Genomic DNA, 26,709 nt, shown 5'->3' on the forward strand with positions numbered 1-26,709 from the left:
AAATCATAGGAGGGTTCGAGAACGCTTTGCATAAACTATAACATCAGTCGTACATGGACTGCAGTACATTGAAATAACCAGAACCTGCACAGAAATGTATAAAAGTCGCTAAAGTAAGGCAAAGGTTTTGTAGAGCATTCAAATCAAATCAAATCAAATCAAAAATTATTTATTGTAAAATAAAAATTACAAAAGGTAATTATTAATTATTCCATTGTGGGACTATTCTGCGTAGGACCTGAATGTTCATTTTTAAACAAACCGCCTGGCGCATCGATGCTTGAAATAATTAAGCTGGGTAAATTAAAACACATTTATAAAAATAGTGTAACAAAATATTAAATTTTGGAAACAAGACCGAAACTTTTACGCAGCCAGCAATTAGCATGCCATTGTAAAAAGAACTAGTAATTCATCAGCAGATTTTATTTACGAAGACTGAATAGTGATATTACAATGCAAGTTGCCTGTATACTGTCAGATTAATTTATTGACAAATCGCAGAAAGGGAGAAGGACACACCGCCTCCCGCAATCTGCTCAACTTGTTTTGTTCCCCTTTCCTTGATTGGATAGTCTATCAATTTAAATTTCTATGTTTGCAAGCTTTTTCAATTGTAAACATTTACAATATCATATTTAATTTTTTTCACTGCTAACTCCATTCATGCAATTTATTATTATCGATGTTTCAAATGTACCACACCTCTAAATTTAAATCACATTATAAATAATGTAGTCATTGGATATTTACCGTCAAACGCGAATTACTCGATGAAACTCTCTTAAAAGGTGTTCCAAGGGACCGGAAAAAAATTCTTATTTGGGATCAAGGTACCGAATAAACACACTTATCTACGAAAACTTCTTATTTGCGAACCTTATATCGCTGTATATATTATTCAATTATAAAATTTGATAGATAAAACACTGTAATGATTTTTTTTATCACTACGCACTTCCTACACTTGCAGCGTGCCATAAGATTGGCACAATTTTCTCAAAGTACAGTTGAAGTTACCGCAGTGTTAGGGGTTAAGTGAAGCAGTTTAATGCCTTAACTGGTGTGTTCTGTTAATGCATATTATACAATGTACAAATATTAACGTTAGATGTTGGAAGAGTAGCTTCAACTGCGATCGCAATTTTAACAATTGGATCATAAATAATATTATGTATATTAATTTAACTGTATGTATGAAAATACTGTTGGAATCGTAGCATAATATAAATATAAAGTATGCTTATTTTTAAATGCATTTTTTCTATCAGTTTTTATAATTATATTTCTCGATCGAAAATTTTCGATTTAAACTAGAGGAATAAGTATTTAATTCTTATTTTTTTTACTTATTTATTTGCCTTTCATGCATGCGCAAATCAAAAACATATCTCATGGCTGCAGAATTTCTTCATTGTTATTATTATTCTTTCATCTCATTAAAATTCATACCACAATCTATGATGAACAGAATGAATCTGTTAAATTGTATACATACTATCTTACTCATAATAGATAATATGGGGGGATAAGAACGGGTTAGTATAAAAAATTACTCATAATCACGCGTATGCGTACTGCGTATACCGGCCGTAATATCGCAGTATTGGTGGCTGACAGATCTTTAAACTGCCCGACCCCCAGGATTAGGGATGTATTACTATTGTATTAAGACGGAGATCTCGGAATTTGTTAACAATTTGGTTGATTTGATAAATATTGATCAGTCGCGCAATTCAAATGTAAAAAACTAGTAACACTAATTTGCAGCACTATCAGAGGAATACTGTAAATCGAAATATCGATTTACCAAAGCAAATACGGAACGCATAATCAAATTGGCCAAAGATTAATTTCTAAGCAATTCAAAACAAACCAGGTCATTGACATTGCAAATGTCATCTGAAGAAACATGATGTTAGCAACTAAACGCGAAATGCGAAAATGACCATGTTTTTGAGGATTGGAATAAAGTAGTGCCAATCTAAAAAAATCTTGCATGAATATTATTATGAGTAAATATTTTAACCCGAGCAATATACGGCCCTCTTCACCGTATAGATATTCCAACACTGCAGCGGCGTATTAGTGAATCTTTATAAGTAAGACTTATATTGTTTATCCACTCGAGTGATTGGTTACCATATTATTTAATTAATATCATTCCTCAAAATATTAAAATGGAACCATGCTTACTATGGTACCTAGATTTCGCCATTTATGCCATATTTTTAAGTTCTATAAACTTGGGACATTACAACAAGCGATTGTTTTAATGTCATGTCATAATATGCCAAAAATCGCTTGAGTTGTTATAAATGCATCAGTCTCATTTAAATTCTGTTTGACGAAGTATATTAACACATTGTCGTCGGGACACGGCCTTTGCCGTTTTTCGCGGACTGTCGGTCAACTGCGGGACACGGCAAATGCCGTTTTTGTCGACTGTCGGTTTTTGGCGGGAAACGGCATTATACGGGTTTGTTATCAGTGTGAAATACTATGATTCATAAGTGGAATGGGCTCTTCAATTAGGCGAGACAACCGCAAAAGACTCTTTTTTGACAAGAAGCAATTAAACATATATGAGTTATTGAGTGTGTGCCTTCGAACTTTAGGCGACACTGTTCAATTTACGCGATCAGATTTCACACATCTAGCGATTGTAAAATTGCGGGCATGGCAAATATATATTATTATTTATTATATAACTATATGATATGAATAAACATGTTATCTTTTACTTGGAATTTTCAAATATTGAATATTGAATGCTATTTACTGAATTAATATCAGGTTTTTATATTCAGCTTTGAAATGTGGTGAAATTATGATGTAATCAAAGCAATTATAATTTATTTTTGATGATCAAATGTCATATATGATTTCTTTGAAAATTTCAATTGAAAATATTATTTGGTTTAGAAATTGTGTCAATTTTAGAAAAGCGATATATTTATGCGCTAATCGCGAAAAACACCCGCTATAGGCTAGAGTCTATTGTTTGAAGCGCCCGACTACAATGTGTTAATATGTATTTAATATGATGATTTTCGCAGCCAAAAGTATCATTGTGTAAAATTTTTGGGTTACTATGCTGTGTTGGGCTTCCTCCTTCTTTAGTCAATGTTTCGGACAGCATTATGATAGTGTTCATTATCAGAGCAGACTGTAACACTGTCCGTTAGGGTGTATCGATTTTTAACTTTTTTTTTGTTTTCAAATTCCAAGTTGAGAAAAAGTTGCTACTAGGTACCACAACTTACCACAAAAAGTTTTGGATTTTTAAAAAAATGTTTAGGTCTCCCGCACAAGGCCTAAAGTTTTAATTTTTTTCAAAAAATATCCAATTTTTTAAAAATAAAATCGTAACTTTTGTGTTTATTCCAAGTTAAAAAACAGTAATATTAGAGCATAAAAATAAGTAAGAAACGATTTTTTTTTATAAAAAATGGATTTTATGTCTCCCGCACAAGCCCTAAAGTTTGTTAATTTTGATGGAATTTTGTAATTTTTTGTATATATATGAACCATGTTTTTTTTTAAAGTTTAAACCACCGGAATTAATTTTAATTTTCTTACAGAAGGCATAAAATGAGTTCAGAACACAAAAATTACGATTTTATTTTTTTTAATTTAAATTTTTTTTAATATTTTTTGAAAAAAATTAAAACTTTAAGCCTTGTGCGGGAGACCTAAACATTTTTTTAAAAATCCAAAACTTTTTGTGGTAAGTTGTGGTACCTAGTAGCAACTTTTTCTAAACTTGGAATTTGAAAACAAAAAAAAAGTTAAAAATCGATACACCCTACTGTCCGTAACGTTGGCTAAAGAAGGAGGAATCATAACACGATATAAAAACCCAAAAGTTAATCACACTGATATTTATTTGTGCATTCTAATAATAATTGCTGGGCATACTCAATCCTTTGATCAAAATGCAAGATATGTGGACCAATCAACTATCAGATTTATCATCATACTGCCTTCAACTCTTTAACTTAATACAAAATAATTTTGAGCGATTTAAACCTCAGAAATATTAGCAAAAAAAAAATTCTCAGTATGAACTCGTATCCGGGAGTAAAATGCACTAACTTCAGAAGATGATTCTACTTGATGGTGGAAGTAAAAAAGAATAATAATTTTTTTCAGAATTCCATTGTTTTTTTCCGTCGAAGATTTTTTTTTCCATTAAAACAATTCAAATTTTTAACCTGAAAACTGCATTAAAAAATTGGAACTTCTAAAAAAATTATTTAATTTTTACTTATGTAAATTCACCTTCTGAAGTTAATGCACTTTACCCCGGGACAACTTGTATTCTTTTAGATGAGTCCAACAGGTGGTCCTGTGGGCAGGACGCTCGATTAGCAGTCAGATGAATGCATCACGTGATTGATTGATTGATATTCAAAATATGAATAACGTCGACGAGTTATGGAATGAGAATTATAGTAAATTTGAATAGTGTTTTGAATCTCTGGAACCTATATTAACAAGGTGTAGATAATATTAGTAATACAAATACCACTTGTTATATATATTTTAGGAAAACAATCTTAACATTTTATTTATATAATTCATTTCATAATAAATATTTGGAAATTCATAATAAATTCTAATAAATTTTTTATTCAGATTTATCATCAGAAAATGTGACAGAACAGATTTTTCACACTGACATCTACATTTGGGATCGACCAATACGTTGTGTCTTGTATACCACCCAGCTTGACGGCCGGCATAGTCCAGTGGTAACGCATTGGACTGCCATTCCGAAGGTCGCGGGTTCGAACCCGGCGTGCGCAAATAAATTTTATTTGATTAATTTGTGTTATTTCACAATTAATTAATTAAAATAATATATAGTATATTTGCGGCACGTTCCAGAGTGGAAGATACTACCAGTATCGCCCTGGTGTAAGACCACCATTCAGAATTAAAACGTTGCTCCAAATGGCTTTAGCCGTGTTTAGTGACTAGATCTGAATAGCCAGGTACTTCCCCACCTTCCTCTTTCCCTTCCCCACTTACCTTCAGCCTCACAACATCCCCCAATTGGGGATGCCATAGTCTCACTGGCTCCAGACGGGAGCAGTTGGGACTCTTGTGAGGTATTCACTATAAAAAAAAAAAAAAAAAAGCTATTTATGTATTGGTTCCATGATAACTCCTCATAATGACAATTCAACACACCTATAAAAAGTGCTAGTGCTAACAAAAACTATGTTAAGTAGGTTAGGTTACATGTAACTATTTAACCTAGTTTTTGTTTCATCACTTTTCATAACTTTATAGCACTTCTTATAGGTGTGTTGAATTGTTATTTTCATATAAATTTAAAGAATGAATACTAGATTCATATGAATTTAAAGAATGAATACTTGATTCATATTATCAATGTGGTTTGTTTTATGTCACCTTACAAAACAGGTTCACAGTATTCTCTGATACTAATTGCCTGTCCACTCGTATGGGACAAAGCTTTACATTTAAATAATGATCTGGCATAGAACAAAACATTCTTCAATGATTTATTTTTAATGATGTTAAAAGCGATATGTGTTTTATTGTGTAAACAAGGCTCTACACAGAAATAAAATTATCTTAATTTTGACATACAATCGTTGTTGTTCAATGCTAGCCAATTACTGTCTCAACTAAGAACATTAGCAACATTTAAATTCAATAACCTACAATTTTTGACTGAGTCCTTATCATGTGAATATCATTGTCAGTAAGTTCTAAGTGGTAATTCTAATAACTTCGGGGATCGTAATGCAGAAATAAGGCTTGATTTATTAATGGGGAAATTTTGATCGGGTTTTTGTTGATAATAAAAAGGCGATTGAGTACTTTTAAAAGCGTAAAAAAGAATGTGATTAATTTAGGTGTATCATACCCATAAAATATGATATATTTTCACTGCTACTTTGAACAATAACTGCATTTTCATTTCAAGCCCCGAATCTGATATATCGACCGACCGCCATTTTGTTTCTTAGAAAGTGCCACATTTCTCCAGGACTTAATTATTAGCTCCAACAACATATCATTACATTAGAATTATTTTTTTCTTCTGCCTCAAATAAACTTGTATAGTGAGGCCATTTCCATTATTAGTTTTTACAAATTCATCATTTTATGTATAATATTCGTGATATCCAAGATTGCAAATGTTACCGAATTTTTAATTACTTAGTTAATTATTTAGTTATATAGAATACACTAAATGAACCCAACACTAGAAAGCAATCAAATGAATTTAAACTTCATTACACTGAAACCCTCTTATAAGGTTTTTCAAGGGACCGGGAAAAACCTCTAATGTGAGAAAAACTTTATACATGGGTTAAATCAAAACCTCCTCGATCACAATACTGGGTCACTGAATCAAATCGGCCTCCTAACGTATGAGCTCCTAAAAATAATGTTTTCTTCTTTATTAAAAAACATTTAAAATGTTTCAGTTAATTTTAAAAACAAATAAAATTAAGTTTTTGGGGGGTTCTCATGCAAGTTAAATTAGGTTATATTTTAATTTTCTAAGTCCATAAAACTAAACTTTTTATGTAAGAATCTTATAAGTGGGTTTCGCTATAAAACAATAAATTATTTAGAAAGATATGGTGACTAAATGACTTGTCTTCACAATAATTACACATTCCGTTATGGTGCCATTTTTGGAGCTAAAAGGATTAATTTTGTGTTATCTATATGTATATTGATGTACATCTTTTATTAGGCTTATTATTTTAACATTGATAGTGCACTCAAATAAATTTACCACTTTATTTCAGTCAGTGTAAATATTGTTTGATATTGGTGGACTTGTAAATATAAAATATGTTGTTTAAATATCTTGAATCAAATGTTTATAAATTTAATGTTAATTGTGTAAGTGAATAATAAAATATCTTAAACATTCAAATTTGTTTTTTTAAATTACACATTCATTGGTCGCTTGTTTCGAATAAATATAATAAAATTGAGACCATACAGTAGAGGAAAACTCTAGACGGCGCCTTATGTATGCAAAGTTTACATAATATGTTTTATCAAGGAATGGAAAAAATACTTTACGTCATGTTGAGAGTGTGTATAACACGATGTTTGAATGTGAATGTAGCTGTAAGACATAGTTGTGTGGTGCTCTATCCTCTCTGCCTACTCCTGCGGGAAACGGCATTAAGGTTAGACTGGCTCGCAAACCTAGATGTCCCCCTATGACCCCCCCACCATACGAAAGAAGAAGAAGTTAAATAAAAATCATACTTACATTTTATACAATGTATTGTGTTAAAACACTTTGTTAACAATCTGAATACATAATAAACTCAAACAATAACAACTGTTTCAATCTTACTAGATATTTGGTTCGTATTGAAATTAATCATGGCCATCACCACGACAAATCGTGAGTTTGTTGATGATTTCCATTATGTGTATTTTAATATTTAAATAAATATTAGATCTATTCGCTGAAAAGAATGTCTTAGAAGGTTTGTTCAATAAACTCATACCATTACTAGACTTTGTTCAGTTGAATTTTAATTGGCAAGAACTTCGGGTGTTAAAGATGAGGTTTTTGATACTGACGTTTTGTTTTTACATGGCTCACGCTACAGCAGTAGGTAAGTTTTCACTTGAATTATGTAGTTGTTTTTTTTTGCATTAATTCTTTGGGTACACTTTGTGGAGGGTCTTTTTAGCGCCCCTGAGGTGATATCTCACAAAAGCGGCGCTATACAAATTGTCCGATATTATTATTATAAAGGGAAGACTGTTTTGGCTGAAGTTCTGGGAAGTAAAAAGGTATATGGGGTGGGTAGGAATTTGGGGGTCAATGTATCCGGGAGTGACTGACGTATGAATCCATCCCTCCCACTGCTGTGCAAGGCGATGGGTCGAGAGAGTCCGGCCGGAGAAGTCGAAAGGTCTACCTCGACCAGTCTCTCCTGATCTGATCCTCCACACAGTAGGTGAACAAATGCTTCCGCCGCCAAGACCTAGACAATCCTCTCCCCATGAAACTGCTAAGTCACCAAACGTAGTAAACTACTTGGGGTTACCTATGGCAGGGGTGTTGGTTATCCAATAAATGTTTCCCGGAGCGGCGGTATCCATGCCCACGTCCCAAATTGAAGTCCAATTCCAATAAATATGAAATCGCATTCAGAGGAGATTAAAAAAGCACTCGCTACTTATTAGTATTTTTCTAGCCAATGACTGGCTAAAATCTGACTAAAAATAATGGTCACCATTAGCTGGAAAAATATTTATTTAATTACTGTCGGTGGCTAGAAAACGATTCTGGGTCCTTTATCACTCCCAATCTGTACAGGGGTCACCTGTAGATAAATTGGCATATATTGAAACATTATATTTACAGTTTTATAGAAAAAAACATTTTTATTTAATAGGTACCTATTGAAATTAATTTTCTACATAATTTAATTTACCTTTACATTACCCTCCTCACTAGGCGTAACCTATACGGGCGCAAACAAATAATTCGTCTTAATATTATAAAGCATAACTTGCAAAATGCGTATTATAATAAAATAATTTGAACTGTAGAATGTATATTATAACGAATGTTGTGTAAAACCTTAATAAATCATGTAGTGTGTAAAAGAAGATGAAAATAGTAAATTGTTTGATATATGGTTAAAAAATAGCAAAGCGTATCCATAATCTGTAACAGGGGCTACCGGTGGAAAGTAAAGGTGTGGCATTTTCACCAAAGTTTGTACATTGCTTTTTAGTTTTAGTTTTAGTTATAGTTTATTTAGGAAACAGACAGTTGTACATGTGAATAAATTTTACATTTTAATTGAATTTAAGATAAACCAGATTTACAATCTTTGTTATAGTTACAGGTTAGGAAGAAAATAGATATTTAAAGACACTGGTAAAAAAAATTAGTTAAAAGAATAGGCGAACAATAAAAAATAGTCGTTGTGATTAAGGTACATTGTAAGGTTAATTTGTTCTTAAAATTTTTTAGGGTACAGTGGAAAATATCTTAAAGAAACCATATTGTAAAACATAAATAAGATATCACCAAAATAGTCGTTGTGAGTACATTATAAGGTTAGTTTGTTTTTAAAAGTTTTTAGGGTACAGTGGAAAATATCTTAAAGAAGCCATATTGTAAAACATAAATAAGATATCACCAAAATTTCATTTTAATAATAATAAAAATAATGGTATGGTAAAGTAGTAATGCGAGTTCAATTAATGTAGACAAAAAGTGTGCAATGTAAATTTAACCTCTTACGAGACGTATGATATGTCATAGCTTGAATAAAAGTAATTTGTCAAATGCCAAATGTGAATAGAAATGGAAAAGAAAAATCATTGGAGTATTTGAAAGGAGTCATGCTATTTTGTTTATATCTGCCTCAGAGGAAATTTGAATAACCGGAGAACAGTCATTTTTTCTCATAAATATATAACAGTTTTTTTTCCAAAGGTATTTATAATTTTTTTCACTTTTAAATTCTCTGGCTTTCTTCATTAGTGACTTGTTAGAAGGCGTGAGGTGATAATTGAAGAATATACGGCTTGCTACTCCTGGAAGGCCGATATCTGCTGAAGTCAAGGTCTGGTGGCGACGAGCAGCTACCAACAAAGCGTCCTTGCAATCTCGCCGAAGAAGACGTATGATTATATTTGATGTAGATGTGGGTGTGGAAGTGATTTTAGAAGCTGCCGTTGGCCATAACATGGTCACACTATGAATAAAGTCAATGTCCTCTTTTTGTAGTTGGTACCCAACTTTCTGGGATATATTCACTATAATACCCTGGAGGTTTTCACTTTTTGACATCGGAACTCCGTAAATTTCAACATTACGTAGTCTATCGTATTGTTCTTGTTGGTTCATTTCATATTAACGTCCCTTATGACTTCCTTCAAATTAATAAATTCGCATTCCAGAGAATCAATTTTAGCAGTGTTACTGCTCAAAGCTAACATTTTGGTGTTTAAAGTTTCAATTTGTGAAGATAAAAATTCCACTGATTTTATAATAGGTTCTAATTGATCTGTAAAGTCATTGAATCTTGCGTCTAGCTTACAAACAATGTTTTTTTCCATCTCTTTAAGTTTGCCATCGAGGGTTTTTGAGAGCTGGTTAAGGATTTCATTTAAATTTATAAGATTATCATCATTACTTTGTTTGTTTGCCCTCATATTATTTTTCATGTTGTTGTTTAAATTAGAATATCACTTGTTAAATAAGAAATAATAATAGTCAACGTGATTTTTTTAAATTGAAACACTCAGCCAATAACAGTACGGATGGAGATTTAATAACCAATGAGAGATCTCCGCAGTGACGACACTATTTTGATGACCAATGAGAGATCTCCGCGGTGACGAAACTATTTTCTCACTTCAATATTATTATTTAGTACAGAATGGTAACAAGGATTTATTGGAGATTTATTTGGTTATTGATCAGCGCTTGTATAACTATATATATTAGGTAGTATTGTTGTGTTTTGAAATGTCCCACGATTTTGATTGGAATTTTCATACTTATGTATTATAGAATATAGCAAAGATCTATATTTTTTATGTGCAAATTTATGAATTTACTTTATTTAGTCATTTAAAATCAACTGTCGAACCTGCATATACTTTAATTATTTACTTTTTTTTTAAATGTGTGTTTTTATCACTTCCTATTTTTCTAAGTCTGATTTTAGGTGTATAAGATCAATTTTGTAGTGTCTTAAATATCTTATATGATATACTTTTGGAAAATATACAGTTTTTTTAATATAAATTTGGACATTTGAAAATCAAGTTTAACATTTCTGTTATGGAATCTGTTAGTTTTACACAGGAAAAAAAAATGCAGAATATTAATTTTATACAGTTTTTTGGAATTATTTTTTTAACTGAACTGCTATATCAACAATTTTTTTAATGATAAATTAAAGATGATTAAAAAAAAAACAAGTGATAAATTGAACATGTCCACTGAAGAATTCACATTATTACCTTCCATTTAGTGTTCTGGGCAATAAGAAGTACATATTATGGTAGTTAGTCCCAGTATATCTGCACTGAAAAAAAATACCCACTTCTAGTAATCGGTATTGGAGAAAATATAAAACGTAAAAGTAACGGATTGGAAAGCATAAAAACTTATACAAACTTTGTAAAAAATGCCCATAATCTGTACAGGGTTTAAACAAAGGTTATTTAAACAGGGTTTACCTGTCGTTAAACGAAGGATATAATAAGAGATAAGCAAGCAGAATACAGATAGTAATATAATTCCCAATTCCATTCTTATGATTGCTTTTCCCATCTTTCTCACCATCTTTGTCTGGGGCAACCTACAGGCCGTCATCCCTTTGTTATTAATATTATTGTTACTTTTGTATTGTTTAGTAGGTCCCCCCAAGTGTCCGTATAATGAAGTGTACAGCGCATGCAAGGATCCGTGCCCTGTGACGTGCAATGCTATCACAACGGGAGAGTCAGGACCAGCCTGCGTGAGGCCAAATGCGTGCAAAGGCGGCTGCAACTGCGTTGACGGATACGTTAGAAACAATTATGACAAGTGTATCTTAGAAAATGATTGCTGTGAGTTCAAATTACCGGACATCATTTTTATATATATTTTATGTTACGCCTTACAAAAGCGCCCATGTCTGCACAGTGTGTATATCGTCATAATAATTTATGACATATTTGTTTATTCTACTAAATAGTGTAATAAAATATTCGATTTTGGAAACAGCCCGAACTTTTGAAAGTTTTTACGCACCCAGCAATTGTAAAAAGGATTAATAATGCTCATACAGCTTTTATTTTCGAGAAATAAATAGTCGTATTACAATGCGAGTTGCCATATACTGTCATTTATGGACCAATCACAGAAAGGGAGACGGACACACCCCCTCCCCGCTCCCCGCTCCTAGTAACTTGGTTGGTTCTCTTTTCCCCGATGGGCTGGTCAGGCTGGTCTCTCAATTTGGATGTCTATGATATAGATACTGATTTATAAAATGTTAAATAAAGTGGTTTGTTATTTTGAATCCAGCTTGTCCCAGCTCAAATGCCACCCTGGTGGACTGCCCAAACCCTTGCCCCAGGACCTGTGACAATCTGCAGCAGGGTGGAATTATTCCTTGCGGTCGAATGTGCATACGCAAGGGCTGCACTTGCAAAGACGGATTTGTTAAGGATGCTGATGGAAACTGTATCAAGCCTGAAGACTGCCGTAAATAAAATAATACTTTTCAAAATACTTTTCTGCCTGCTTGAGAGCATCTCTACTACAGGTATTGGGTTACTAAGTGAATAGTGGGCGATCGGTAATGAAAATATCGTCAACTTTTGCTAGAGAAGAGGGTTTTTAATTGATAATTACAATGTTTAATGCAATGATTACTGTTTAATATTAAAACAGTTTCATGGTTATTCCAAATCCCAGTTCCTACTCAAATTGCATTTTGCCTTATTTTTTGTTTCTTTCCTAAAGTAGATGAAAGACGATTTGAATATAGAACACCAACCCAAGCAGACACAAGTGTCATTTGTTTTGTGTTCGATTTTCATCATTGTCGAAAATGCCTGTTATTTTCACTCCTCGTATCGATAATACCGTGAAAAGTCTGTAAAGTAGTTCAAATTTGAATACACGTACCTATGGTTATCGTAAAAGAGTTTGTATTATGGAAATCTCTAACATTAACGGTGCTTATAAGATGTCCATCTATGAACTAAATTGTCCGCGGAATCTTCCAAAAAAACCAACAGAACTCCAAAAGAAAAAACCATCATCAAAAGGTAAAGGCCTCCTTTACCCCACTCCAAGTATTCCTTGTGATAAATAAACATGATGTCTTGAACTTTATTCTAGTTAAAATTTAAAGTACCAATCGTTGGTACTAAATATTTACTACTAGCTGTACCTTGCCACGCTTTGCTGTGGCTAAGTTTGTCTGTGCGTATAGAGAAACAACAGCGCGTGTTGCTTTTACGTCCAACAGATGGCGCTGTTTTGAAAAACAACATGTTTGTCCAACGGATGGCGCTGTTTTTCAAAAAACGTATATTTGTCCGACTAATGCCGCTGTTTTTCAAAAAAAAGCATTTTTTACTTGTCACAGGTGACTGGTAGTGTAGCTGTGAGTGGTATCTCTATGGGTGACATCCAGAGATGTGCAAAATGGGTACCCAAAACCATTTGAAATGCAAAATGGAAATGGGTCAAAACTTTTCCATTTGAAAATGCAAAATGCAAAATGGTTTTTAGAAAAGCATTTCAATTCAAATGCAAAATACCTATTTTCAAAATGCATTGAAAATGCAAAATGCTTTCTCAGGTCAAACAATTAAAATAATTATAGAATTTTTAAACAATTTTGTCATTTAATAATGGACATCAATGTAGAACAAACATTATACATTATGGTAAATCCAAAAACACCACTACAGATTATGAAACCACAAAAAATTTGCGCGGGACCAATGTTGCCAACGTAAAAACATAGAAACTATATCTAACATTTAATATTACAGCGTCATGGCCCCATGTTCAGTATTTGAATCAGTATTTTTTGTAATGGTATCACTCAATTTCCAGGGCTCCTACCAGGGAGCAACTTGACAAATGGAAATTATCTCTCCATAGCGAGGTTGAGGACCGACTGATATTTGGGGCTTATGGAAAAAAGATGTGTGGAGATAGTAGGAAGAATGTTGCAAAAAAGCATTTAAAATGGAAAATGCATTGAGAAAAGCATTTAAAATGCAAAATGCAAAATGGTTTTTAGAAAAGCATTTAAAATGCAAAATGGAAAATACCCATTTTGCATTTCCATTTGAAATGGATTTATTTGAAATAAAGCACACCTCTGGTGACATCTATATAATATAGGTATATAAAAACACACGCGTATTTGAATGAAATGTTGTGTCAAAATTTGAAAGCAATCGGTGAAAAACTTTCGGAGATTAAAATTAAGATTAAATCTTAATTTTGAAGAAACTAAATCTACATTTTATTTATTAATATATATATAGAATATAGATTATTACTGCAAATCTTACATCTCACCTATTCAAGCACCTACTTCCGCAAATGTTAGGATGATCATTTGGTGATTAATAATATGCTATACTTATTTGTGTTTCAGCACCACAAGACTGCCCAGAGAATTCAGAGTGGAACAGCTGCCCAGGGTTTTGTAATTTTGAAGAAGATTGCATGTATGTATTTGGAGCTAGAAGATCTTGTATGTTACCTCCACCCGGTGTAGAGATTCCTTGCCAACCTCAGTGTCGATGCAAAGCCGGCTTTGTGAGGATAGCGGATGGAACATGTGCTTCTCCTGATAAATGTGAGCCAACATATATTCATTACACAGTAAATGGAAAACTTTCCTTTAACCCTCATAGTCTCACAGTATCCTGATATAACACTGTCACCAATTGGCGCCATTTTGTTTTCTTTTTACATTTGAAAGGTCCTTGTTGAACGCCATTTCTAGGTCCATTTGAGCTTTCTATCAAATTTCGATCAGCTGACAAGGATAACAATTTGACAGTTCTGCAGTTAAACCATGCTATCCAAAAAAATCGCATTTAAAGATTTCAACAAACCTGTGTAGCTGTGATATTTTCGAGATACATGGATTTTCCGCCACGAAAATCTAGGTAAGGAAAGCATATTTAAAAATCGGTGAATTTGGGTGAATAGACCTGTAGCAGATTTGTGCTTTTCTACTGATCACGATTTGTTCAAGAGCTGAAACAAAAACCAAAAAATGGTGCTAATTCTAGCCATTCAATGACAATTTTACATTTGAATTTCAATGAAGTACCCCAGAGTTCCTTATTTCATATCTTATATACCTTTGTAAGGTTGCGAGGCCCCCAGTTCTCTGCTTTCGACCTGCCCAGCCCCGTGTGAAAGGACTTGCTCTTTTTTTCCCGAACCGGATTGTAAAGAGGACTGCCCTATGAACAAATGTATTTGTGCCCCAACATATGTAAGAAATGAAGGAAAATGCATTCCAGAAAATGACTGCCGTAAGTATCCTAAATTATTGTTACTAATGGATTAAAATTTTAATGATACATAGTTATATAATATGCAGTTTGATGATTCATTTGAACAGAATAATATACCAGCGCATTATATAAAAAATATTACTTTTTCGAAGGGAGCAAAAACTTGGGGATGTGACATTATGTAATATGTATAAATGATGAACCCACTTTGTAATACACCGCTTTATTGAATTTAATACGCATACAGACAGCCAACCAGGTTTCGCTCAGTTGATATATAAGACCTGACAAAGCTTGCGCTTTCACAGTCGCCTGTTTATATTATAAATTCAATGAAGTGATTTATTACAAATTATTATAGTGATTTGTTTTTGGGGTATTGTGCTATGTTGCACTATCTTCTTCTTTAGCCAACGTTTCGGACAGCATTACAGTGTCAATGCTCTGCGAAACGTTGGCTAAAGATGGAGGTAGCGCAATGTGGCATAATACCCCAAAAACAAATCACTATAATACTTTTGGCCGTCAAAATCTGAAATCATACCTATTACAAATTATGTTTATCATTTAATGTAAATCTTATTTTATCAGCTTGCGCCGATCCCAATTCCATATATCAGTATTTTCCCCGACCCTGCCCTCCCACCTGTGACTTCCCAAATGGAAGAATACCTTGCTCAATAGCAGGACTTACAAGAGGATGCACGTGTAAGGAAGGATTTATACGGGATGCTAATGGCTCATGCATTACCCCCGATAAGTGCCGTAAGTTACATCATTATACTATTTATTTTTTTAGATGATTCCCATTGAGTTGATTGAATAGGAATACCATAAAAATGTGTTGAAGATTTAAAGTTTATTTTTTTTTATTCTGATCATTGTAATAAAAATTTGTAATATTAATATTTTCATTCGTAATCATTGATTTAAAAAATCGCGCATTCTGAAACTGTTCCAACAGGCTACAACATCGTTATGACATAGAAGCCGCCACTGGCTGGTAAGACGGCTGTCACCAACGGTGCCCAACGTGACGTCAGCGCCGCCGAATCCACGCTCATGTTTCGGCGGCAAATCGAAAATGGCACGTTTTAAATCGTTATAGAAAATTTATTTGTCAACATAAAAATACCTTAATAATAAAAAACAGTGAAAATACCCTATTATTTATGGTTAGTGAAAAGGTGTAATGTTGTAATGTAATATATGTTAATATGTTGTAATGTAATATAATATAATAAAAAATATATAATGTTGAGTACCTCATACAAGAGAGACTAAAAATGTCCCATACAAACACGCGAAATGTCCCGCCACCTCACTAAATCTATTTTTACCACCTCTTTGTATTACCACTAAACGAGGTGGTTGGTGTATTGGCCCTCCATTTCGTGCACGGGACATTTTGTCAGAATTAGTAATAAATTATCATTGAAGGACTTTGAAACTAACTTAGTTACTACAATATTATTAAATAACTAGCTGAATTTTCCGGCATTGCCTAGACTATCTGAAGAGTTTTTCTGAATCAGGCAGTAAAGTTGGTATTTTTTCGCTTTTTTCTTGAATGTCTAGTGTACAAAATTTCCTCAAAAAGTATCACAATTCTGCTTTAAGGAGTGGAAAAGGGGGATGGAGGTGGTTTTTCTAAATCTCATTTACCATAATGGTCCAGTGTGCAAAATTTCATCAATCCCGAATAAAACTGTAGATTAGTATAAAAAACAAAGCCACCCACAGACACTCTTCTTTACATATTATATTCAAATAGATAGATTATCCACTAGTGCGATGGCGACCCAAATTTAGGTAGGTGGTTTTTAGGAATTAAAAAAGTAAAATTATAAACCCTAAAAATATGGGATGAACGGTGAAATCTTGGTGGATTCTTTGAATTTAAACCGCAGTAAGCAGTTCATAGTTTCCGTATTAATATTTGTAGGTATGATATTAATTAAATCGAATGGCTGAATGGAAAATGAAACACCCGTAAATCTTCATCGCTCGAGTGGTTATAATACTGTATTGAATGTTCCAGCCAAAAAATGTCCAGCAAATGAGGTGTTGAACTCTAGCCCCAAGGCCTGTGTCTTCGAGCCGGATTGTCTTTCTGTGTTTGGGATAGTCCCAACCTGCTCCCTCCCCCTCAACCCTGTTCCCATGAACCCCCGCTGTGAGTGTAAAGGAGGACTGGTGAGGCAAAATGGAAATTGCGTTACTCCAGATAAATGTATGTATTGATCACCTATCCTATCATATGTTTTTTTATAATTTACTAGTAATTATGTGAACCCAGCATCGTCTGGGTTGCAGCACTTTTTTTCTTCAACTCTTTTCCGAAATCAAGTTTCCATTGGTGTATATTTTTTGTCCGGCGTGCTAGAAATTCTTTCTTTCTTATTGAACAATAATAAATTTATAAATAACATGGAGCAAACAATATTGTTATAGGCAAAAAGATTGTTAACAAAATGAATGTATACAAAATGATTGTAATCAAATGATTGTAATAAAAATATTGTAACTCTCAAATGATCATACGCAAATAATAAGCAAATGTATTTACTACATCTCAAAACTCATATACCTACCATATTATTAATTACTTATAAATAACTACAATAATGTACTGTACACTCCTCTTCCAACCATAAGCTAACGCTTCCATGGAAGAGTAGTATTCAAATCTCACCCTATATAAATACTATTTACAAGGCAGATAGAAACATTACACCTTTAAATTTATACGACGACAATGCCAACATTTTTATAAAGCCCAACCAGGAATTATTAGATTCCTGGTCAAATAAAATTGTACAAGCAAAACATCTCAACCAAACGTATGTTGACAAATTTTCGTCAAACAAATGGTTGAGTATTGGAGAGTTGCGCGCAGAAATAGAAGGATTTATGCTTGCCATTCAGGATAGAGTCATTAATACTAAAAATTATAGGAAGCATATAATCAAAGACACAAATCAAATTGATGATTTATGTAGAAAATGTTTGGCTTTTTCGGAAACTATAGAACATAATTATATCGGGATGTTCTATATTAGCACCATCTGAGTATACATTTAGGCACAATCAAGTTTTAAAAATAATTCACCAAAGTTTGGTAATTAAACATAACTTGATTGACTGCCGTAATATAATACCATATTATAAATACGAACCAAATTCATTTTTAGACAACGAATTTTATAAAATATATTATGATAAAACTATACTAACAGACCAAACGATTAGTCATAATAGACCCGATATTATTTATTTTACATGACAAAATTAAAAAAATAACTTATATCATTGATGTCGCCATTCCAAATTCCTGTAATATTCAAAAATCTGTTAATGAAAAAATAAGAAAATACACAGATTTAGGAAATGAGATAAAAAGAATTTGGCATTCTCAGACTATAAAAATATTACCATTTGTTATTTCGGCTACTGGAACTATACCTAGCTCTCTCATTCAAAATTTAGGCATATTAGACCTATCAAAAAATTTATATATAAAAATGCAAAAATCAGGCATTTTAAATACATGTAGGATAACGAAAGATTTTTTAAATATTTATGTTGAGGGATCAGTAGGATTTATAGGCCCTGTAAGGAGTTCTACCGAGCCGAACCCTCTGATATGAAAATATCTGGAGTCGGTGAATTATTTTCCCATTTGATCTCTGGTGAGTTGACGTGTTGTTCTTGTATTGTTTAGTATTTATTTTGCTTATATAATGCACTTGCATAATGTTGATTGACTAGATCAAGGCTGCCCAACCCCAGGCCCGCGGGCTACAATGTGGCCCGCGAACGAATTATAAGTGGCCCGCGTGAAACATTTTAAAAAAACCCGCAAATCTGAAAAAGTGTCGCGGGCCCGCGGTAAAACAAACAATGCAGCTTGCGCGCGGTCACCAGTGTTGCCAACGACGGCGATTTATCGCTATTTAGAACGAGAATCAGCGACGAAAAAATCTAACCTGTTGAATTTACTTTTGAAACAAAAATACACGGGTTTTCGACATAATATTTTTTGCGTCGAAATGGAATCCTGTAGCCACACCCCCCCCCCATGGAATTCGAAAAATTGCTGTGGGGAATCACATATGATGTTCGGGTGTGCGGAATTTTTCCGCACACCTCAGCGAAGTTCCGTAACAACCCCCCCCCCATGGATTTCAAATATTTTGTGGGGAGCACTCATTTAGATTTTTTTTTGTGGGGAATTATGTTTTATAGAAATTCTGTAACAACCCCCCCCCCCCCATGGAAATAGGAACCGTCAGGTATTCAGTGGCCCGCCAGTGATTCAAAATCGTCAATTTCGCCCAACTGCTAAAAAGGTTGGGCAGCCTTGGACTAGATGATCATTTTTGGAATAGTGTGTGGAAAGGTTTAGTTTTTCCTATGGGGAAGATTTAACCCGGACATAAAATCGGAAAAGTTTTACACCATCCGAAAGAAGAAGAATGTATAATTACCTTATTTCTTTTTAAATCTTGTAAAAAATAAAAATTTAAAATGATTGTAAGCAAATAATAGTGTCTGTGTGTCATGTCATGTTAAAGTAAATAAATTTGATATAATTTACGTGTAATCATTTATTTAATGAAATGAGGTACAGTTTATGATCAAATGGTAATTAATGATCATTTACAATCAAGTGCATTTACAATCAAATGAAATTTTCGATCTTTTTACTTACAATCTTTTGCATATAATAATCTTTTTGCTTACAATCATTTAATCAAAATAAATTTCGGTTATCAAACAATATACGCTGCGTATACACACTCGAGCCAACTGCCGAGCTGAATCACGACTTACGGGAAAGAAACGAAACGCTGCTTGCGGTTGCTTCGTTTCTATAATTCAAGGCTCGGCTCTCGTTTTGGTTCGCAAATGTGTAAGCAGCATTTCATGTTGACATATTTAAAAAAAGTTACATTGATATTTCAAAATCCCATAGATCAAGAAAGAAATGATGTTGCGAATTGAAAATTAATATGTAGTTGGATTAACCTTAAATTTCAAACAAAACAATCGGTACAAATGTCATGATGTCAGAGCTCACCATTTTTAAGTTCCTTCTGCTTCAGATTGAGTGTTTTTTCTCTTTTTCTGTTTATATTTTTATCTAGATAGTTTTTGTATTTCCATAACAAGCAATTTTATATTATAATATTTTTATTAAATTACTAATTTTCATCAGGTTGCACAGAACCCAACACAAAGTTGGTGAACTGTCCAGCTGCTTCTGAGGTCACATGTTCCAACACCCCCGTTGCAGGCTCCAAGGATACTTGCAAGGGCAAGAAATGCGTTTGCAATGATGGCTATGTGAGGGAAGGACCCAAGTGCATTCTCAAAAAGGATTGCCGTATGTATTGACATGGAATTCATTGTTCCATATTAATCTTTTTAATTCACCCTTTTCGTAGTCTAGTATAGGTAACGCAACGAAAGAAGGAAGCAATAAAAATGCTTAGAATTGATGTATTGGTCTATCTGTGTGAACGTCAAGCGCCGCCCACTAACGCGATAAGGCTCTCTGTCTTGCTTACGCTCACTTATTGTAACTAGTTAGAAGAGAGGCAAGTTTTAACAATACCGTTACGGGGTATACTTACGGGGTGTCCTATTCATTCAGTTCGTAATTTGATTTAAACATACGTGCACCTACATATCGCAAGTGAAATACTTACCAATTTTTGAATTTGAAATAATAAATAGTTTTCATCATTTTTAATTCGAATTAGTAGATTTACATTGACATTGAATTAGGGTCATTATCGATGGAAGTTTGTTATGTACAGCATTCTTACATAAATTACTAAGAATTGTTAGCAATACCATTGTCTTTTTTAAGAATACCTACCCATTTGAATTCAATCCTGAAAATTATCACATTAGTTTAGAAAAAAAAAATGATAAACTTCAATAACGATGTCGTAAAACAAAATAAGTTTTATGTGACCGACTTCAACACGCTTTGGCTTAGAGTTCTCAATTGTGAAATAATCATCAATTGTTTTTTTTTTCAATCTTAAATCGAAACACGCTGTATGTAAGTTTTGCATCTGTGTGAGTACTGTGATGAAGCCAACTTAACTTGCGAGACCTATACAGTGGCGGCTCAAGCATTTCTTTGATGGTGGGGACCGAATTTTTTTGTGTGTACAGAAATCTCACTACCCAAAGAATATATAATATTTCTCAAAGAAAAATGTTCACCCACAAGTCATGCGCCTAATCAGCTATCTATCTAATCAGCTATCTATACATAAAATTTTTGAAAAATTCTCTCTCGATGTACACCAATTTATAATACAGAATAATAAAAATCACGTAATATCTTAATTTGGACGTGAACGTTTTCCCCCAGAAACTAGTAAACTATCCAATATTTCACACAATTTATTTCTTTCTCAAAGATTGTGTACATTTCAACACTCCTTTATCCTCTCTCAAGTTAATTATTGAACTGCATTTCCTTCCACAAATTTATTTCTTCTTTTATTTTTCTATGGAACTCCTCATTACAGGGTAAAGTAAGAAAATGGTGAATCTACATCATATCACACGAGAACCCAAAAAACTTCTTTTTTTTTCAATCTGAGAATTTCAATTTATAGTCTTAAAAACTTTTTTCTCCTTTTTTGGCAACTAAAGGGTTAAACAAAAACTTTTGGAGCCCGGTCTACGCTTCTATGGATTTTAAAAGACATTAGAAAAGACATAGTATTTAAAAAAAGCATAAGTTATCTCACAAAATCAACTCCAAAGTAGATGTGTAGATTTTCCAGTTTACCCGCTTGTACTAGGTACACTGTGAATAATATTATTTGTAATAAATGCATAATTGTGTAGGTGGGTATGTCACCTATTTGATTTTAGGTTTATCGTGTCATCCAATTCTATTTAAATATGAAATAGTATATCATCGTAGTGAATACTTATAAACAGCTCATAGTTTACTAATAAAATAGTTTTATATTTTACACAACTGATAAACAACAAACAACCATCACCACTTTTTCGTATTTAGTGCATTTGGATTGGTTCCTCAAGAATTCCACCTCAAACTTGGTACGAAAAAGCATGGTGACATCCCCTGACTGCATAGTGCGCATTGCACATGGGCAATATGCTCAGCTAAGCTCAAGTAGTGTGTTGTGTATTATTGTGTTATTGTGAATGTATGCAAGTATGATTTAGTACTATAAGGAAGGTCGTGGAGCGGACGCCAGTTCGTCTGCAGGAACTGTTCTAATTTCAAGCTTGAAAAAATTCAAAATAATTACATTTCTGCAATCGTTAATTTCTTTATTATTTAAAGAAATTAATTCATTTTAATGAAGACAAAGTTTCAACTATTTTTCTCCGTAAGGAGGTTTCGAGAATATCTGGTAGAGATAAACCCCATCGTCCCCCTATGAAGAACCGCCACTGGTCTAGTAATAGACTTTGACCTGTGCCCTCCACCATACAAAGAAGAAGATTAGACTCATATGGCTGACATGCCCAACTTTGAAATTGTGATGTTACTAGTGTAGTTTTGTGAATGAAAAAAGCAATTGTAATTACTACTACATATTATGCTTCGCTCAAGTTTCAACATTCTGTTTTACATTTTTTTTAATGGATTAAACAAAATGGGGTCTTGCCTTATTTTGAGCTGGTTAAATGGATATTTTAAAGCTCAATAGCAAATGGTAAAAATGACTATAGTTGCATTTACCTAGAATTTTCAGACATAAAGAGATCTACAAATTTAATTATATCACACCTTACTTTTGGAGAGTTTTTAATACTCAAGTAAACAAACGTCTGCTTTAATATAATTGCTTTACACATAAATATGATAAACATAATAATATAATGGAACAGTAAATTTAGCTAGAACGAGTGATATGGAAAAATTATAGTATGTTTAGTTTAATTATTATTTAAAGAGTGTGTTATTATAGCTTTCTTTTAACTACATTCGTGCAGTTGAAGATATCTGATACTTCTGCCAAAGTATTGCCAACAGCATGCAATCTAGGTACAAGCGAGTATCTAAAAGACTCAGTCCTGATATGATTGTTACCCTCTAAATTAAAACCCTGTATATTTATTTTATTGTTATAGTTTATTCTTAAGATTTTCCCTTTTAACATCACAGAACACTAGATAAAATGTTAGCATCTCATCACTAATGTTACCGTATTAAATAAAAGTGAAAAAAAGCATCCATGACCGCACCTGATAAAGAATTTACCGGTGTTTAAAAACCTGCATTAAAATATTTTGATCAGTTCAAATTTGAATGTGGACCAGAGTTGCCAATGCATATGTTCTAAAATATCCACAAGAAATTTAGGACGGGTTGTTTCGGAGAATTTGAACAATTCATCAAATTTCAACGTTCATTTTCAAGTTCTGTGAAAGATTTTTTCAAGTTCTGTTTTAATTTCAGTTTTGTCAAGCAACTAGCCTATAATGATATAATAACATAACTTGAATAGGACTTTCAGAGAACCCGGAAATGAACGTTGAAATTTGATGAATTGTTCAAATTCTCCGAAACAACCCGTCCTAAGAGATTTTGAAATTCCCCACACGTTCCTTTACCTCCAAAATTACACAAAATTCTTTTTAAATTCGAATTATTGTATAATTATATTTATTGAACGAATACGAAATATAGTGCGTCCTCACAATTATTGTAAATATTATATTTCAAAAAGGTTGAATAATAATAGAATTGCGCAGAATCCCCGCATTTACCCCACAAAAGGGTTCTCCACGCAAAAAACAAAATTCTTGAAAATCTTAGAAATTCCCTACAAACTGGGGAATACGCCACAAAGTGGCAACACTGATATGGATGTTTTAAACCATAGATATATTACTGACGTAGATTGGTTGTAATTAATTAGCAGATTAGTCATACCAACCAAATGGTGTGTTATTGACATGGTGCTTAACGTTTTAGTGACTATTTATAAATTCTATTTACAATAATATATAATAAAATGTTATTCCGCGTTTGTTGATCTATTTGAATATTTGGGTGAAATGCAGATTACGCCAAACTCTGGGAATTGAATAAAAATGCACTTTCTAGATGAGAAAAGTGCGTAGAAACTCATTAAAAAAAGAATTAAGGCGCGGAAGAATAAATTGAGGGAGATACAGCCGATCAAAGTTTAATAAAATTGCACTTCGCGATCTTATATTATGACCATATTATGACAGTCCGCCGCCATATTTTGTCACTGTTGTGTTGGTAGACCTAATACTAGCATCAGCTACATGCGATTGTAGCCGACTTCGTGGGGTAAATTCATAAGGCGCGTAATTATGAAAAACAGAATTAATAGGGGGCAGATCCGGTTAGGTTAAGTTAGGTTACGGGGGGGGGGGGGGCGCTGGGTTAACATACACAGATTTTTCTGTGTATCTGCCTGATTACATTATATTATTCATAATTACGCGCCTTATGAATTTACCCCACGAAGTCGGCTACAATCGCATGTAGCTGATGCTAGTATTAGGTCTACCAACACAACAGTGACAAAATATGGCGGCGGACTGTCATAATATGGTCATAATATCAGATCGCGAAGTGCAATTTTATTAAACTTTGATCGGCTGTATCTCCCTCAATTTATTCTTCCGCGCCTTAATTCTTTTTTTAATGAGTTTCTACACACTTTTCTCATCTAGAAAGTGCATTTTTATTCAATTCCCAGAGTTTGGCGTAATCTGCATTCCTCCCGAATATTTTTTTATAGCTGTAATATTTTTCACTGCAGTTTCTTATTGAAATGAACTAGTAGTTCTAGTTGGTACATGAAAAGCAATTAGACTGAGTAAATTAAGGCTGTCTTTAATATTATATTCAATTTTTAAAATAGATGTCAAATCGGAAATAAGTTTTGTATCTGATCTGATTTCCGTGTTAATGTGATAAGGCATTGTGATATTTTATATTTCAGCTCCAAAGTGCTTAAAGCCCAATGAAGAGTACTTGGAATGTGGTTCTCCTTGTCAAGCCACATGTGAGAATAGGGAACCCCGGTGCAAAGCTAAATGTGGACCGGGCTGCTTCTGTAAGAAGGGATACGTCCGGCATAGTGGGAATTGTATTCCCGTAAAGGAGTGTAGTAAGTTCCATTTTAAAAAACCGCAATTTAAATAATTATACCCTTTCTCGCAGTCATTATCTTTATTGTATGACGTTGTTATGAGAATGGGAAAACTTTTACAAATGTACATATAATTATGTAGGTAGGATTGATTGTATGATTTTTAAACAATATTGTTTTCTTTCAGAACCTTGTTCACCTGTTCCGAAGTATATTGTCATCTGAAAATATACAAAATAATTTAAGAAGGTACTACTTACTGCATTTATATATGTTTTTATTGGATTAAATAAAATATCTTCAAATGTATAAATTTTTTTTATTGTCTTCATTAATTTTATTTTACATATACATAATACTTTTAAAAAAGCATAGAATGAAGTAGAAAACTAGAAGTGCATTCAATATAAATTTGAATTAATTGGAATCAATGTGCTATTTTTAGTGCCTTTTGATTCTAGAGCATTTAGCATGCAGTCTGTCTCACTTACACTTGCCTGAAATTGTATATCGCCATCCTATGTGAATTCCGAAATCATGGTGAAACACAGTTTTGTATGGAAATACATAGAGCCGGCCCAAGGGGATGTTACCGCAAGCGTAGCATAATTGCGGTTTTTGACGCAGTTTTTAGCAAATATCCATATTGTTTATAAGAAAATAATATTATGTTTTGAACAGATAATTTATTCTTCTAAACAATGAGAAAACAAAACGCTTTAAAATGTTTAAAACAATTGCGTAAAAAAATATTTACAGAACCTCTAAAAATAGCTTAAAGTTCGATTATATCCTTTACTTCTAAATACAGAAGAATTTTAAATAAATACATTATCACCACGTCAATGTCGTCTAAACGACTAGAAAATAAAATTATTTTGAAAAGCATTAAAACAATGCTTAAATAAATAAAAACAGTTTTTTAATACTAAGATATTGTTCCTTGTATCAACGCATTATATAAATCACAACGCAAGTTATTTATCTTCAGTAACCGAGGTGAGTTCGACGTGAGAGCACGTTTCATTTTACAAAAAATAAATACGCACATGTGTAGGCACATAAGAAAAGAGATCACACTAAAGGTTAGTCGTTATGTTTATGTATCATTTCTAGCCCAAGTTGACTTTTTTACTATAAATCTCGTTTTATGCAACACTTGCAGCTGGCTGACAACCAGCGGCACAGAATATTAGAGAGTGCCCCTTCACTAGAATCGTATTCCTAGTTTTATTTATTCACACACTACTGTGCTTTTGCATAAATTTCCAATTATACAGTTATATTAGTTGTAACAATAATTTATCTAATAAATTATGGTAAAATAAAATGAGTTTTTTTATTAAGGAGTGGTATTCTCTTATATTTCAATAATTCAAGTGTTTGTGAAGAGTTCGTTTCATTACTGATACGTAATCCCCAAATAAATAGACAACATTCTCAAATTTATAACCCAGATTATGTCGTCGATTTATAGGTGTGGTAGTTAGTTTGAAAAAAAAAACACAGGTTATAA

The 26,709-nt window shown here is 33.0% G+C and overlaps 1 protein-coding gene across 4 annotated transcripts; it reads left to right on the forward strand.

Annotated features, from left to right (window-relative positions):
• The first annotated feature begins 7,395 nt into the window (after positions 1-7,395).
• Positions 7,396-25,506, forward strand: LOC149416694 (zonadhesin-like). Of its 4 annotated transcripts, none has more exons than XM_089640877.1 (10): positions 7,399-7,637; positions 11,419-11,610; positions 12,071-12,250; positions 14,172-14,375; positions 14,899-15,066; positions 15,640-15,813; positions 17,090-17,281; positions 20,270-20,437; positions 25,044-25,211; positions 25,381-25,506. In XM_089640877.1, the coding sequence occupies exons 1-10, from the start codon at positions 7,583-7,585 to the stop codon at positions 25,416-25,418; spliced, it is 1,539 nt and encodes a 512-aa protein (XP_089497003.1). In that variant the 5' UTR covers positions 7,399-7,582; the 3' UTR covers positions 25,419-25,506. The 4 variants fall into 4 exon arrangements, with proteins under 4 accessions (XP_089497004.1, XP_089497006.1, XP_089497003.1 ...); XM_089640876.1 differs by having other exon boundaries at positions 7,400-7,637; positions 11,416-11,610; XM_089640878.1 differs by lacking the exon at positions 12,071-12,250 and having other exon boundaries at positions 7,396-7,637; positions 11,416-11,610.
• Positions 25,507-26,709: the final 1,203 nt, after the last annotated feature.

The sequence above is a fragment of the Hesperophylax consimilis genome, chromosome 16 (genome assembly GCF_061612785.1).
Source record: "Hesperophylax consimilis isolate HC1 chromosome 16, BYU_Hcon_1.0, whole genome shotgun sequence".
NCBI classification, from domain to species: Eukaryota; Metazoa; Arthropoda; class Insecta; order Trichoptera; family Limnephilidae; genus Hesperophylax; species Hesperophylax consimilis.